At 34.3% G+C, this 17,694-nt stretch overlaps 1 protein-coding gene across 4 annotated transcripts; it reads right to left on the minus strand.

Moving 5' to 3' along the window:
- Positions 1-5,553: 5,553 nt before the first annotated feature.
- On the minus strand, positions 5,554-16,273 carry TH1 (thiamine biosynthesis protein). Of its 4 annotated transcripts, XM_086440194.1 has the most exons (11): positions 16,036-16,273; positions 15,371-15,413; positions 15,165-15,259; positions 14,367-14,441; positions 13,424-13,499; positions 13,261-13,336; positions 11,410-11,544; positions 9,584-9,648; positions 9,332-9,459; positions 7,739-7,992; positions 5,554-6,262 (listed from the first exon to the last, which is right to left on the minus strand). In XM_086440194.1, exons 1-11 carry the CDS (start codon positions 16,078-16,080, stop codon positions 5,728-5,730), a joined length of 1,527 nt encoding a protein of 508 aa, XP_086296320.1. In that variant the 5' UTR covers positions 16,081-16,273; the 3' UTR covers positions 5,554-5,727. The 4 variants fall into 4 exon arrangements, with proteins under 4 accessions (XP_086296320.1, XP_086296317.1, XP_086296319.1 ...); XM_086440191.1 differs by having other exon boundaries at positions 15,165-15,413; XM_086440193.1 differs by lacking the exon at positions 15,371-15,413 and having other exon boundaries at positions 15,165-15,370; positions 16,036-16,272.
- Positions 16,274-17,694: the final 1,421 nt, after the last annotated feature.

Genomic DNA, 17,694 nt, shown 5'->3' on the forward strand with positions numbered 1-17,694 from the left:
TAGCTCAGAGAAATGTATCTATGGGCATGCGCGCGCCACCACATCAATATATCCCATGTGTATCCTCCCCCCAGGTCACTCTAGCATTAATCTAAAAAAGATACCCTAATTATAAAAAATTTTAAAAAAAATTTAAAAAAAAAATGCTGAAAGACCTCATATCACACTTCTTGATGTGAAAGTGCATGGGAACCATAGATGTTTTTCATTGAGATACAAGTGAAAAGTATCTATGGTTCATATCTACTTTCACATCAAGAAGTGCGATATGAGGTTCCAACTTGAGGTCACTCTACCACAACTCTTATAAAAACCATCCCTATAACATATTACTATGACTAATGATAATGTGACTTAAAAAATTTCACTCGATCTGTTCTTAGTCGACGTGGCAAGTGCACAAAATTATAGATCTTTTTTCTTGTGTACCTCAAAGAAAAAGATTTATGGCTCTATGCACTTCCCATGTCGACCAAGTACTAGTCGAGTGAATATTTTCGAGTCAAAATATCGTGACTCTATTACTATTTATAATTAAGGTCCTAAGAAAAAAAAACTTATTATAACAGCTGGATTGAGAATCATCTCACGATTGGGATAAAGGACACATAAATAAATAAATAAATAAATAACAATAATATTTCATCTTCTTCTGTGTTGATGGTAAAAGATTACTCCATCAACGCCGATTTTGCCTAAAAATTTTCTTTGGTGGGGCCATCATAATTATGATGTGGGCCTCACTAATCTTTTAGCTGGCTCACTAATCTAATTATTAAATATTTTGAAATCAATGCTTTTTTGTCCAGATGAAATGTTTTTTTTTGACTTTGAAATAGATTGTGGGTCCCGCTTCCGTGAGTAAGACCTTAGTATACCAGCAACTTGGCCTTATAGGCTTATAGCCGTGGAATATCTAGGAGGCCCTTTCAAAGGTATTTTACCAAAACGGCCAATTATTTTTCTGGAATTACTGGATCAGTCAAGTTTTTTGAAATATTTCTCAATAATAATAATAATATACCTGTTTTAGTATTTTTTTTTATTATCAAAATGGGCATGTATATATTGGACTGACATTTAAATGAATTTATCTTTATACCCATTTTTTATTTGTAATTCATACGAATGAGCTAATGCCCTTATTTTCAACCTGAAATAAACCATAATCCCTATAGTTTTGGCTTTTTTCATAATTTTGTAAAAAAATAAAATTGATCTTTTATTTAATATAAAATATAATTAATAAAAAAATGTAATCCTAGGTACCCATTTTGATAGAAATAAATAAATACCAAAATAGATATATATCATTTTTTATTTGAAAACATAGACGTTTGGATAGTAATTTTGATCTCATATATGACTGATTTGGTATTTTCCCCAATTTCAAAGTAAGAACATAATACTAACCAACTCTCGTGATAATTGGACAAAGAATAATGTTGAAGTGACCTCAAGATTGTACCTCATATCACACATCCTAACATGAAAGTGTCTAGGAATTATAGACGTTTTTCATTGAGATACAAGTCAAAAAGCATCTATGGTTCCTACACAATTTCACACCAAGATGACGATATGACTCCATCACGACTCTTGGACAAGACCACACTTGTGCAGTGTATTAGTTTGTCTGCTTCGTCACGATGTAGACAAGTACTCAACCATAAAACAAAAATTTCTTTGTTCCTACATTATGATTCTCTATAGTAATAATCACCCGTCCACTACCACCACCACGAACAATTTTACATGCAACGAGTTATCCAAATATTATAGGTTGGTTCAATGAATGATCTCTTTGTGTTCAATTTGGTAATCGTGTCTTCTATTATTGCAAGTGTGTTTATATTCGCTTTCACTATCTCAGGAAAGAGAATTTCGTTACTTTCTATCCATTTTTCTTTCGGATCTTCCTCTCATTTATGTTGTTAATGGATCAGGTATGGATCATATCAAGATCCATATGGGATCAACTATTGAGAGTAGGATTGGATTAAATCGATCAAATTTGTTATATAAAATACTAATTTACATCTTGTATCAAAAACAAAATATGTAATCTAATCTTATATATTTCCACATACTATTTGATTGGTTCTATATCAGATCAGAACATGATTGATTGAAAATCGATCCATTATTTATCGAATGTGATATTTATTGGAACCCAAATCCTTGATGATGATCATCATCCAAGATACCATGTGATATTGTGAGCATAGAAAGATAACTAGGTCAAGGTTATCGTACCTTTTCCCTTGTTCTCATGGAAAGTGTATATTAAATTAATTATTTTTATTTCTAGTTAAGGTTTTGTTAACATGTGCCCTAAGTCACACGTTAAAGTGCATTAAATACATCTTGAAAATTTATTTTCCTATAAAAAATATCCTAAAAGAATTTTCTTATAAAAAAATAACCTTAATTGCTTTTTTTTTTTTTTTTTAAGATGTATTTAATGCACTTTAACGTATGCGCTTAGGGCACATGTTAACAAAACCTTTCTAACTTAAAACATGTTATAAAAAACATTAAACTTTGAATCCACTATCAAAGTGCTCCAATCAAATGAGTAGACACCACCAATTAGGTTGTTTTCTTGTGTCTACTTCAATTAAAGAGAGGACAAAAATTCATGAAAACATGGAAGCCATAGCATCATTCCTCAAATGTATTATTGAAATATTATATCTACCTAAAACCCTAATATTTTTTATGGGAAAAAATAGTGTTTTGGTGTATTTATTTAAAAATTAAAAATTGTGTTTTGATATATTAATGGCACTTTTTGACTAATAATTAAAATAACTCTTTTCTATAATTTTAATGGTGGTAGATGTTTTTTAATTTTATCTTTAACACATTGAGGAGTTTATTTTCCTTACAAATAAGTACAATTGTCAATAGAGATTCAAATGGTAGTCAGAGGAGTTTCCGAAAGGAAATATTATTTTTTTCGAGGGACTCCACTCCTTGCAAAGAAATTTTTGTTTATCTCTATTTTATTTGACTCCATTTTTAAGATTCAGTTCTGTGGACCCTTTAATTATACTCTGACAATTAAGTTAGTAAAGATTTTGACAAAGTAACGTGGTCACACATATGATCCATACGATAGAAATTGCATTTTTTCTTTGCCTTTGGTCGATACTTTTTCAAATCTCTAATTGTATCACATGTTATCCTTCCCGTATGACATTTGAAAACGTCAACATTTATCTCTTTTAAAGCTTCATAAATAACTTGTTTTACTTCTTGCCTACATGTTGGTAGAGTCAATGTCATGGTCCGTCAACTCATTATGTAATGCACTTCAATGGAGGGATGTGTCTGTCATCGTTCAACACTTAAAATATGAATTGTCAAGCTTATCTCGTCGACATATCTGGTCAAGCATTCTCAAATTAGGGTATGGTGTTTACCCCACAAACTTGATGGTTTGCTTTGGATTGCACTAATCGATCAAACCATCTGTCAAACACAAGCTTATTCATAATATTTTTGGGAAAATTAAACAGTTCAATTTTTAAAGACAACTACAATGACAAAGCATTATCCTAAAGATTTGAGATCCGCTAATGAATCTTGTTCCTTCATTCCACTTTGTCTATAACAGAATCTTTTATCATTGAAAGTGAGTTTATATCTTTTTTTTTTCTCTTGATCTCTATTTATGTTCTTTTGGGTCATCTCCCTCTTTTACAATCTTTAACTTGAATTAATGCAATTTCTTTACTATTATAATGAGAAAAGGTGGAGCAGAAGTAGTTCGACACTAAAATTTGGATTCCAAAAATATTGTCATCTTAACATTTTAAATTATATAAAATTAGAATCATTTTGGTCAAAACGAAGAAAAATGCAATCGCACGCGTTGGTTAGTTTTTAGAATTCCAAAATTTCCTTATCACTTGTAATCTTTCAAATCACCATTTAATTAATATTTTAAATTACAAATGAGCCCTTCAAATACATGTGCATTTGCACATGCCACCTTCTCATTTAATATAAAATATTAATTAAAATAAAAAAAAAAAGACTAAGTTATGACCCATCCTAGCCCTTTCTTTGTTGGACTTATAGTCCAAAACTCAATCAATTGGTGATTTCTAAATGTTGAATTTGAGCATTTTTTTTTATCATTGAATAGGCCTACAGGCCTATAGGTAAAATCATTTAGATTGAAGCCCATATCCATTAAAAACAAAGAAGAAATAAATAAAAGGAAAGAAAGGGGTCCTATTAGCTTCTTTTCTCCACATCAATTAAATGGAATCTAAAAAGGGCTTTAACGCAACCTTTAAGGGTTTTTTTTTCTCTTTCAATTTTGGCCCACCAAAATTGATTGAATCTCTCGCTCTCTCTCTACACCCAACACTTCTTTTTTATGTGGGTCCAAAGTACTCAGTTTCTTTGGTTCATCAATCATGAATAAAGAGGTATTTGTGCTATGGCTTGCCCAACTTTTTTTTTAATTTTTTAATAAATTCTTGTTCACCCACTTAAATCCTATTTTTTAATAAATAACAAAATTACTCATCACACTCACTTTGAAAAAAAAAAAGATTAATTTTTTATTCCATAGGATTTTGTTCGGTAGGAAACTACTGAAAACTTTGATAGGTTCCTACCAAATCTATGTTGACGAATTCAGTTCTGATCTACCAAATGAAACTTTGTTTGAAATTTTATTTCCGCTATTGAGATTTTCTAATAACTACTAGATTAGAAGTTGAGATTTCACAATCATTGCTATTCTTTTTTACAAGCTCTAAGGATATTGCTTCTTGTACCACAAAACCCTAGTTGAAACTGATGTAGATTCAAAGAAGAATGAAAAAAAGGGAGAGGCAAATGACAGAGAGAAAACGAAGAAGAAGAAGAAGAGGAGGAAGAGGAGATCGAAGCAGACTTGATAGGGGATGGTGGGTGAAAACAGTAAAGTGGGTGAGATGAGAAAAAAAAAGGGTGCATATAGCAACCCTCACCCCCATTCTGCTATATGACATTTATTAGGAACTTTTTAGGGTGATTTAGAAATATACGCTCCATCCAGTAGTTTCGGTGAATATTCAAACTGATAGCATGCCCCCTTTTACCAAATTCTTCTCTTAGATTAATTGAAAAGGACCTGAATGCCCTCTTTAACTACTCAACAAAAAACAAAACAAAACAAAAAAATCAATAAAACACAAAAAAAAAAGATCATTTTCATGGTAAATTATTTTTAATCTATTCAACCTCACCTTGGATACATCATTTTCAACCTGGCCCTAACCCGTTGAAGAAAAGCCCTTGATTTTTCTAGTCCTATACTTATTCAAAAATTCCGAAGTTTTTTTTAACGATAGGTAATCCAATGTTGTTCTTGAGGTTGGAAGACTGAAATAGTAAAAGCCTTAAGGTTCAAGATGAGGGCATGCATGTCATTTTTCTTAGTCTATTAGAGAAGACCCAATTCAAGTAGGGCGTTTCATCGGTTTGAAAACACAGGGTATCTCAAATGATATTATTTAAGAATCATCCTAATTACTGAGATCAATAATATGAATCTTACCAGAGCGAACTCTTCATTAGCAATGCATTTGTCAAACAATAACATCCTCATTGAATCAGACTGTCTGTCTCTAATTCTGAAATTCTGTCTCAATTGTTATGGTATTATTGTTCCAATGAAGGGTTGTCAGCTTAACGGCTGATTCCTCCTGATTTGAACATATTTTACGCTTTTGCCATCGACAGAACATCCGTTAACACCGAATGTAGCTTCCTTGTCTCGCTGTCAACATGTTCACGATCAAACACCGCTGACACAACCGCAATGCCTTTCAACTTAGGGGCACTAATTTCCATTACAGAACGTGCATTCGTGAGACCGATTCCACCAATGGCGACAACAGGTAGTTTAGAAGCCAAGCAGATGGTTTTCAACCCATCCAAGCCAATAGTCCGATTGTTTGCCTTCGTAGACGTTGGAAAGACACCACCACAGCCAATATAATCAGCTCCATCAGTCCATGCTTGTAGGGCTTGCTCTGGGGTCTTGCACGAGACACCAATGATCTTTTCGGGACCAAGAAGAGCACGAGCGACACGTGCTGGTATGTCAGACTGACCGACATGCACGCCATCGGCATCACAAGCAAGTGCGACATCTACTCGGTCGTTTATTAGTAGAGGTACTTCATGGGAACGACATATTTCCATGCATGCTTTGGTTAACTCCATGAATTCCCGGGTTTCGACGTCCTTTTCTCTGTTTGATTAATAGAGCAAACATTAGTTAGATACACATAGAAAATTATCTTCTATGTGGTTTTATTTTCTATAGACACAGGAGAGTATGGCGTAAAGCTCTGAGAGGATATATTTGGAAAATGTAGTTCAAGGTACAACGGGCTCACAATTATATTCGGACTACACTCAGGATAAAATCAGTGCTTTAAAGGCATTTGGGGCTTAGTTCTCCAGGCTTGCCTCAAGGTGGGGCTTTCTAAAACCCCCTACTTAATAAAAATTGGCAATGTCTCATGAGGTTTAGGTCTTGAGGCTTGCCTAAGACAAGTAATTCAGTGTAGATATGACCATGGTTACCAAATTTGGCTATTGCTTGAAGAGTCACTTAAATGACAACTTTTTTCCTTCACTGATTTAATCACGAATTCATGATTAAAATGAAAAAAGCCGTTTCTAATGTTGAGGGAATAAATCTATTTTGAATCTCAGCCCCTAACTTATTACACAACCCTAACTCTTGCCCGATCTTTTCCCGAACTTCCCAACTTTTGCTGTTTTTTCTGAAATTTCCCCTTGCCAACTTATTCCTGACTTGGCGATTTTTAGACAAAAATCCCCCAAAGTTTCCCTCATTTAAAAAATAATGCCACCAACGTTTAAACAAATGTGTTAATTCCATATCGACTCAAATATTTCCCAAAGTTTTCCTTTCCAGGGGCTCAAAATTTATCTTGGCATTGAAATACAATAACTTAAATAATAAGGCTAATAGCGTTGGACGGGGTTCTGCAGTGAGATGATTGCTAAAAATCAGCTCTTGACTTGTTTCATGACAGCCCCATAATCTTATTCACTAAGTGTGTCCAAAAAAATAAGTGTAAACCCATGATCTATGTATGTATAGCATAGTCACCAAGTCAGAATATGGGTTTAAAATGGCAAGGGGAAACTTCGGAAAAAAGGGAAAGAAATTAACAAATAAAAATATGCATTAAGATTATGAAAAAATATAGAATGTCTACACATGTAAATAATACATTAGACATTTATTCAAATTTTCCAATATATTTTTGAGTAAAAAATAATACTATTGAATATCTATGCATGATAACATGTTTCTGCACACAATTATACAATTTATAATGCTAAAAAAAGTACAATCAACGTATTTTTTGAGCAGAATAAGACACTAATCATAACATCAAGACGTTATCATCAAATCCCGGGTTAAAGTACATTTATGAACAAATTACAAACAACCATAAAGGCTGCAAAATTAACCATAGGCTTATAAAAAATAGGTTTATTACCTTTAAAAAACGTGTTTTAAACGTAAAAGAGTGTTTTTTGAAAAAGACAATTTTTTTTTAATCGTTAAGAGTTACAAAATGCATTTTAAATGTGACTTTTTTGAAAAAAATGGCGATTTTTGTGACTATGATGTACAGGTGTGCTGTGGATAAACCTTTTCACTTTTGAAATTCAAAACACTAACCTCAGCTGAATAATGGTGGCCCCTCCTTCTATGGCAGCTTTTACAGCATCAGTAATGGAATGGCCCCACTTTTTATTCATCCTCGAGTCCGTAACGGCATACAAAAGAAGATCATTAGGATCAAACCCTCTCCTTCTAGAGGAATTGTTTGCATGCCTTAGCTTGAAAAGGTGATCGAACGGACCTTGAGGCCCTTTTCCAATGACAATGTCTTTACTGTAATCAAGGGCGGTCTCAACAAAGCGTTTAGCTACCTAGAAAAACTCGAAGAACTAAGATTTAAGAATCAAGTGTTCATAAGTTGACAAAGTAATTGGAATAAAGAACCAACTTCACAAGCACCATTCACAGAAACACAAAACAAAAGAAGAGGAAGAAGAAGAAAATTCACAATATGAATAATTGTAACATAGGTATATCATTGTTAATAACAGGGGAAACCTGATTAAAATTCGGACATTCAAGAGGTCAAAAACCAACACCATTGTGGCTAACAGAGAATAGAGAGAACTAAGGAGAGGAACAGTCACACCTTTAAAGGAAAGGAGTTGTCTAATGAAGACCTAATCAAAGTTTTCAAGGTGTTAAAAGGAATTTTCTTTGAGGAATTTCTTGTAAGGTGGGGTAGAGTCTGTAATCTTAGTGAGGAGTAGCTCGTTGTGTTGGGGTGTTGTTTCTTGTGGAGTGTCTGTCTTCTTGTATGGATGGTCACCTCAACCTCCATTTCTTATTTTCTTAATAAAATTCTATCTTTACCTATCAATGTGAACGCCAGTGCAAAATGATTATAGAAAAACAAAACAACAGATTATTTAACAATATAGTAGGTTTCACAAATCAAGAATGAACTCTGAATAGGGGGAGAACACTGTCTCTCATCTATTCACTCCACATTCATGCAGCGGGTATCATGAGTTTTTCCTATATTGAGATTTTCCCAGCAAGAGATGGTTCCTCTATCATTTTATCACTTTGGTACAAGGAGAGGAGAAGATCCCATATAGCTACTTTAAATAGGAATCTCATATCTTTTAAGGGTCCTTCCTAATGAGGCTTCCATCATAGCTGCATACAATGTGATTTCCATGAAAGGAAATCCAACTACAACTAAAATTTACCTTGGCATTCCCTATTGCGAGCTGTCATAGGAATGAAATTTCCAACTAAAAGAAACTTAAAAATAAAAAATAAAAAATATCACTCTACACATAACTAGGTTATCTTGGTTGTTCAACCAACTAAAAGATGCCCCTTTAAGAAGAAGGTCCACCCATTTATGTCTACTAATGAAACAAGAAAATTACTCTCTTGGGTTATTCTGCTCCCGCCTCTTTTCTCGTGAGCATATTTGACACATTCAAATCACCATATATGCATTGAGGAGATCCAACATGCTCCCCAAATCACCTCTGTTTTGGTATGCCTATGTTATAACTAATGGACTTAACCATGCTTTTAGGTTTGCGAAAAAATTAATTGACAAATAACAAAACAAAATCATAAACATCCTTTTGAGATTGAAACTTGCCATGAGCATTGGTAAAACTATTACAAATTACCCAAGCATGAAAACTTAAGTAAATGAACCATCACCTGGACAGCTGGTAACATGGGTGAGCCTTTAGCTAGCTCAGCCGCTATACATGATGCTAGAGTGCAACCAGTTCCATGAGTGTTACGTGTTTTTATGCGTGATGCACGCAACTCATGGCAATGCTCTCCTACACAAACAAGTTTCTAAAACAAGTTGAGACTCTAACAAACACAACTTATAAATCTAAAAATGAGAAGTAGAAAAAATTAGATAAGATGCTCAAGGGTTTCCAAGAAATACATTAATCGTACCATCAAATAGTATATCAACAGCATCTAATGAACCAGGGAGATCGCCACCTTTGATAAGCACATATCTGGGAAAAAAAAAACATCATTTGGTACAGCACGAAGCTCATATAAATTATAATATCGCGGTTGCATATTCTTTGATTTTTTTTTTTGTGTGTGTTTTGTTTCATTTTTGTTTTGTTTTTTTTTTTTTGTTTTTTAGAGTTGATAGGATATGTAACTATACTATCAGGTGAATTTATAGTCAATCCTAATGGGGAAACTGCCACGACAAACAAAATAAAATTCAAGTCAGAAGAAGATTTATGTTACATGAAGGCGGAATATGCTGATAATAGGACTCTATGTAGACCGAATGCAGCAAGAACAAGAAGGATATTTTGTGGCCTGACGTGGGATCTAAATAGATGCTAAAATCCTCAACTTTGTCTAGTTTTACCAAAATTTCCATAAGGGTAGACAAGGGCTTTATCTTCTTTCAAGAAAACACATAACAAAATACATCCAAAACTGGCTCCTCTCTCACAATGAGTTTATATAAGTATAACAAACCATTCTAGTGTCCTAGCCAGTCCACATCATTGCCTCGTATAATCTCAGCCCTAGCAACTTTGAAAAGCTAAAATTGGAGTTTTCTGGAGGTCACACCCTTTGGGCTAAGTGGTTATGGTGATTTGGCTAGGAGCATAATACTTTGTGGAGAAAATTATTGAATCAAAGTTTGGGGAGAAGGAATTCAGGTGGGTTTGTAGAGAGTCAAGACAGACAAATGGGTGTGGGGTGTGGAAGGAGATTATGAAATTATACCTGAATTTTCTGAAAAGAATTGGGTTCAAGGTAGGGGTTGGTGATAAGATCCGTTTTGGTAAAACTGATGGTGTGGGCATACTCCTCTGATGGATCGATTTCCTTCCCTTTACACCCTTTCTCAAACGAAGTCTTCGACGATTATGAGCTTTCTTTCATGGGTGGGCTCAGATGCATCTGGGGATTTTGGTTCAAAAGAGCTTTTAATGATTGAGAAATCAATTCCATTTCTATTATGGTTAGCAGTATCTCACAAGTTACTTTGTCACCTTAAGAGGATGATCGGTGGGTGTGGGCCACTAGTCATGATGGGGACTTCTTGGTGAGAACTTTCTGCCACTCACTTCAACAGCGAGTCAGTCAGAATTCTTCATTCCCTTTCATACCCGTTTAGGGACCCAAAGTCCTTTCAAATGTTGCATTTTTATTTGGTTGGCAATCTCCAAAAAGGTACTTATGATGGATAATGACCCTTCAAGGTGTTTTAGTAACAAATTATCTCTATGTGCAAGTGTGATGTAGGGCCCAAGGATCGCCTTCTTATTCATTGCAAGGTAGCTTAGGAGACGTGGTCTCATTTTTTGACCCAATTTGTTGTCTCAGGTCGACTTCCTAAGTGGATATTTTTTCTGAGAGTTGGCTTTCTTACTGTTCATCATGGTTGGCTTCCAAAAGGAGAATAGAGTTTCCCCATTTGTAGGGGTTTATGGAGAGAACGAATAGTCACATCTTCAAGATTAAGGAGCAATCAATACAGAATATCATTGTATCGATCTTGGGGTTTTTTTTTTTTTTATTGTTGCAAATTGTTCAAAGAATTTTAAGTAGATGGGATTGAGTATGTAGCCTTTCTTCTGAACAGATTGCTCGGGGCTGGGGATTTTCTTTTGTCATGTATAGGGTTGGTCACCTCGGCCTCTCTTTTAATAGATTTTACTAATAAAATAATACTTCATTTTATTTTGTTTTATTTTCTGAGGAGGGAGGGGGGGATTTGAAAGCCCTTTACAAGAGCAGACCTTGAACCCAAATCATGTATTGATTTTGCAGCAGATCGCATGTCAGCCACTGTTTCCAGTTGAACACCACCTAGTAAAACTGAGGCCTCTTTCAAATTTGGTGTCACAATATCAGCCATTGGGAGAAGCTCCTCCCTGCAGTACAAGATACACGAAATTAGAGTTGCAAGGGATTGGAAGAAAATTGTAACTAGTCCATGGCAACTTCAATTAGAACTAATATAACAAATCTACAGTTACTATCATGAGAACATATGGCACAATGTATCCTTGAAAATGCACCCACATACGCTACTCATATGTATCTTTATCTTCCCTTTGCCCTTGTAAGATGGAAATACGGGACATGGAAAGTTGCTACTACTACTACAACTAAATAATAATAATAATAATAATAATTGCAATGGTGTGGTCAGGGATCTTTTCGAATCTTAGCTATATTGGCGCGCTTCTTTCAGAGCTTCAAAGCATATTTTATGGAGCCTTCTTCCTTTCTTCATTTGTTGGGGGTTATGGGAGGAGAGAAACATACGTATCTTTGAGGGGAAGGAGCTTCAGCTGCACGATCTTATTTTATTAATTCTGGGTTTTTTGTTTTTGGGGGAAAGGGTTTCAAGGAGTTTAACGGGATCTTCTTTAAAAATTTTGTTTTAAGGTGGGATTATATTTGTAACTTGGAGGTGGAGTGGTGGAGGTGTTTTTTTTTTTTTTTTTCTCTTTCTCTTTTTGATAAGTTTGTTTTATCTGGGGGTCATCTCGACCCCTCTCTTCTTTTTTAATAAGATTTTTAACTTATCAAAAAAAAAAAAATTGCAACGGTGGTGGAGTCGAGCTCAGAAAAAGTGCTCCTCAGTTCACATATTCACATTCACTTTCCTATTTCAACAACCATGGAAAATAGAATACAACAAATTTTCTTTTGGCAAGGTATAGGACGTTTCATCAATATCATCTTCTAGGTTGGAATGTGGCACGTAATCTGGAAATAAATGAGGGGGGGCTTTGATTTTAGATGGAGATACTGCAAGATATTAAACCATGCCAACACAAATAAAAACCAAAAAGACTCTCATTATGTCATGGTAACAATACATAAAATGGTTTAGATGGAAATAATCAGTAATTCAGTATTAAGCTTCTCCCGGCCCAGCTTTGCAATTTGATTTAGTAGATCTGGATGCAACAAGAAGCGTACATTTGTAAAAAGGTCCATATTGCTAAAAATATCGAATCTTTACTATTATAATGAGAGAAGGAGGAGTGGAAGTGGTTCAACGCCAAAATTTGAATTCCAAAAATGCCCCCACCTTGACATTTAAACTTAATATAATCAGTGCCATTTTGGTCAAGAACCAAGAAAATTGCAATCGCACGTCACCACAATCGCATTGGGTTAGTTTTCAATACAAAAATATCCTTTTTACTATGTAATCTTCAAAACAACCCTTATTTAATATTTTATATTACAAATAAGCCCTTTAAATACATGTGTTCTGCACATGTCACCTTCTAGTGGGGGATAATGAAAGGTGGGGGAGTATCATTGCAGCTTTCGGATTGCAAATACCACTACAAATGTTTTTTTTATAGAGATGTTTCACGTAAATCACACAATCGTCACAATGGACACACATATGGTTGTTCCATTTAATGGATAGAACACTCTTTCTTGTAGTTAGTATAGGTGCAAATCATACATGTTTCAAATGGTGACCTAATACAAAGCAAGCAAACTCATGAATAGGTAAATTGCCTATGTTACATCTCAGAATGAGTGAATTGGTCCTGGAGTCTTATAGGAAGAAAGTCATCAAATAGTACTAAACGTTCACATAGAAGAATTTTACATACCGGAATCCAGCAAGGATCGAAGGATCAGCCAGTACATCTCCACTTGTAGATACCATAACAGGATCAACCACTAAAGCTGTCTTCAAAAGTACGACCATAAAAATTTAAAACTAGCCTCAATTACATAAAAAGAAAATGCAGCTAATTTGATATGAGTGCATACCTCGAACATGGAACTCCTTAAGACTTTGACATAAAATGTGGACTACACCAAGAGAAGGGAGCATTCCAGTTTTAACCTGAGAAATTAGCAATTTAGAACTATTATCAACTGCATAGAAAGCAACAGTGTTCATTATAAGCACTCTTTGGAGACCATTCAGACAAGGAGGATCATGAGTTTTTTGTGCCAAGTAAAAGAAACCAAATCATAGTATTTTAAAAGTTTTAAATCTATCTGAATAAAATTATAGAATTCTTTTACCATCTGCAATATTATGTAATCTGTACCTATGATACCCAATTCGTTGGTACTACTCCAAACCACAAACCAGTACGAACCAAACCAGCTCGCAGTACGGTTCGTAAAATCAAGCGAACCACAAACCCACCAAATTTTTTATTGAGTTTGGCGAACCAAACAATTTGGTTTGATGATCCAAACTAATTTTTTCATTGTTTATATTTAGAATTTGGATTATTATGTTAATTTGCTTCTATTTAACTTAGAAATTTTTAACATTATAATTGTACATATAACTAGTATACTTGAATTATACATATGCACAAGCAGACAAAGCTAACTGATCTAGGGAACCAAAGAGAACCAAGAAACAAATTATCTCTACCTACCCCGACAAACAGGGTTCATTCTAGAGTGGAAAACCTTGACCCGAATTTGAAGCAAGCAAACCAAGTAAAATAGGTCTGTACAAATGGAAGCTTTCCCTAACTTTTTTAAAAGTATTATTGAACTTGAGGAAGCCAAGGACAGAAGGTAATACACCAAAAATGAACCTAAATAGAAGCTCACCCTAAAAATAATGACAAATTACTTCAAGGGGGTCTTTTTTGAGGATTTCGTTTTTAGATAGGATTCCTTTAAACTGTAAGTGGTTGGATACAGGTGGCTTTGTAGGTTTGTTCAATTGACTTTCATGACTTACCACATCAACCTGCATATCAGAGAGGACCGACCTCAATTGTGCTGCAACAAAATCCTTGGGCACAGGGTTAACTCCCTGGAAATAAAAGGAAAATTTCGAAATGATCATGATGATGATAATTCAGCTAAATACATAGAATACATAGAGTTATATCTATCAAACTAAATACAAAATATGAAGAAGAAAAAAAAAACACCAATGCTTTTTTTTATGGGTAAGCTGACAACAGTGGGTCTCACTCCAGCTACAGCTGTAGGATATAAACGTCCCACACTCCCACTCCAGCTACAGTGGAGTGGGGTTCACACTATCCCACTTTATTTCCTTTCCTCTTCACTCACCCCCTTCAATTTTATTGTCTTTCCTCTCCTCCCCCTACCCCCTTCCCTTTCAATAATATCCCTCTAATTTTACTATCTTTCTTCTTTTACCCATTTTTCAATAATAACCCTCTAACTTTACCATCTTTCCTCTTTACCTCTTTAACCCCAAAGAGGATTGCCCGTGCCATAGGCACGGGCAAAATCTAGTGGAATAATACGATATGGCAATGAAAATTATCATAATATGTTCTAGGATGTGATAGAGTGGACAAACGGTCCATAACAGGGACATGGCATAATGGATTATGCGAATCTTGTGTCAACAATAACATATCCTTTTATTATATTATTAATCATACAATATGGTACAACATTCATCAGGAATCGGTATGTATGATATACAAACTATGATTACAACACGTAGTACCATGATAGTAAATTATTATCTGTTTTGAGGAAAGGATTAAAATGCAACCTGAACCCCGACAGTATTCTGCGCAGTAATGGCTGTTATAACAGTGGAGCAGTAAACTCCGAGCGCTCCGCATGCTTTGAGGTCTGCTTGTATGCCTGCGCCAGCTCCCGAATCAGAACCAGCGACGGTTAATACGTGTGGAATTTTATGATTAGAACACCTTTTGTCTTGCATTGCCATCATGAGAGGCAGAGTTCTATTAGTACCTGTAGATATTGTGAGTGGCACACCGACACGCACACCGGGAATCTGTAAATTTTGAATTCTCCAGCATTTGTTTAGAATTTCAAGCATACAAGAAAATGACAACTTTACAAAGAACTATGATTCTATGACAACTAAAGACCTGTTTGAGTTGCCAATTTGTTGTCAATAAAAATGAATTTTTTCAATCTATTTTTGTTCAAGAAGAATAATGTACTTTTGACACCCACAAACAAAGCTTATTCCACATATTGAAAACTAGAACTCTACAAAGAACCCTAGAAACCAAAGACCTATTTGGGTTGCCATATTTTCACCAATAAAAAAAAAAAAAAAAATTTAATATGATTTGTGCAATAGAAATATCTCTTTTGGGGAAAAAAAAAAGTGACCATTCAAACAAGCCCTGAGTTTTAACATTTTCAGACATTTTTTTATTTTTTTGTTAATTCTTGTACACAACAAAAGCTTATTCTACAAAGATTGAAAACTACAATTCCACAAGAACCCTGGAAATCAAATACCTGTCTGGGTGACCATTTTGTGAGAGTTAATTTTTAATTTTTAATTTTTAATTGTTTTTAAACAAACATGCCTGGAAGAATTTAACACCTTAATTAAATAAAAACCATATTAATATATAAGAGAGAAAGGGACGATACCTTACCTGGTAGGAAAGAGGATGAGAGAGTAATGTTGCTGGGTATCCCATGAATAAAAAAAATAAATAAATAAAGGAATTCTAGAGTGTTTTATTTAAGAATCAGAATCAGAATCAGAATCAGAATTGAGAATCAGATTCTACAATCTGAACCAAATGCTTCCTATATGACATCAATTTGTGTGAAGTTGCAGATAGTCCACGGCTTACTAGTTTCTCTGCTAACATTGGGAATCCTTGGAGCTGTTCGAACTTCGAAGGGGTTTAGAAAAAAAAAGTTGAGTTAAATATACCCCTATGTTTTAGAGAATATTTGAGATACCTCCTCTGTTTTCAAACTGATAACATGCCCCTTGACCTCGATCTTCTCTTAAAGAAAAATGGTAACTATCCTGAATCAATTTCACTTGCCAAAAATCTACTCTTTGTACCCCACCTCCCACTTAAAAAAGGGTAAATTAGTAAAATTTCCCTGCGATATTGGAAATATTAGTTTACTCCGTGCAGAATTAAAGCTACTTTTACCCTTAGCAAAAGTCACGGTCTCTTATTTTTGGTCGATGAGTTATGTATGAATTTGGATTTTTTTTTTTTTTTTTTTTTGTGGAAATAACCTTTAAAACTTAATTATTAAATCAAAATTTGAATAAAATCATTTATTTTATGACAGGTTCTAGACTCGTAGGCCCGACTAACAGGGGTGAGGCAATTGGCCTCTTAAATAGGGTTGGAACTCGGGTGAGTTGAACTGGGTTGGGGATCAAACATCGGGCATGGAATTCTCAACTTGAACCCTACCCTAATTAGGTTAATAATTCCTCATTAATATTAGGTAATTTAGTATAGTTAAGGGTTTGTATAAAGATAAGTCGCATGTAAAAAAAAACTTAAAATTTACTGTTATTTTTCTTTAAAATGTATTTCAAAAATTTATATACATAAAATTATAAGCAAATTTAAAGAGAGAAGAAAATTAATAAGATTAATTAAAATAATCATTTTTATATATTAATAATTATAATTTTCAAGAAAAGAAAGCCATTTAAAGTTGTAATATAATCATTGTATGACAATATAGAATTACACTTAAAGTAAAGCATTGATAACAAAGATTGATTATATATCTAATGAAAATAATCACACATTGAAAGCGCCCTTGATCCGCGGGGTGCGCGGATCCGCTTTTGATTTTTGAGGTTTGGGAGTCGCCACCTAGTTATTACGATCTAGGAATCGAACATTGATTCTAAAAGGTAAATAACACTAATTTACGAAAGAAAATACAGGTCCGAGGATCACGTTACGGGGTTGGAAGGTGTTAGGCACCAACCCCGCCCGGCAAACACCAGTCTCTACTATTTCTCAGGAAGACTACATTGCTAAAAAGACATAAATAAAAAATAAAAAATATTTACCTTGATGATCACAACGGTGGTTCCCTCAGAGCTGGCGGAGAGTATCCTCGTATGTATTTCCTTACTATTCTCCTGTCATCGGATCTGCTTCTGATTTTCAAGTTAAGGTATCTTCTTTTTAGATCTATGAGTTTTCTAATTTTTTTTTTATGGATTTCTAGGTGTTTTGGAAAGGTTTTTTGGGTGTTTTTTGAACAAAAATTGGGGTATAGATGTTAGGTAAGGAGTTAGGGCTTCAAAATTAAGGTTT

Source organism: Akebia trifoliata, chromosome 4 (assembly GCF_017979445.1).
Source record: "Akebia trifoliata isolate Shusen 1 chromosome 4, ASM1797944v1, whole genome shotgun sequence".
Lineage (NCBI taxonomy): Eukaryota > Viridiplantae > Streptophyta > Magnoliopsida > Ranunculales > Lardizabalaceae > Akebia > Akebia trifoliata.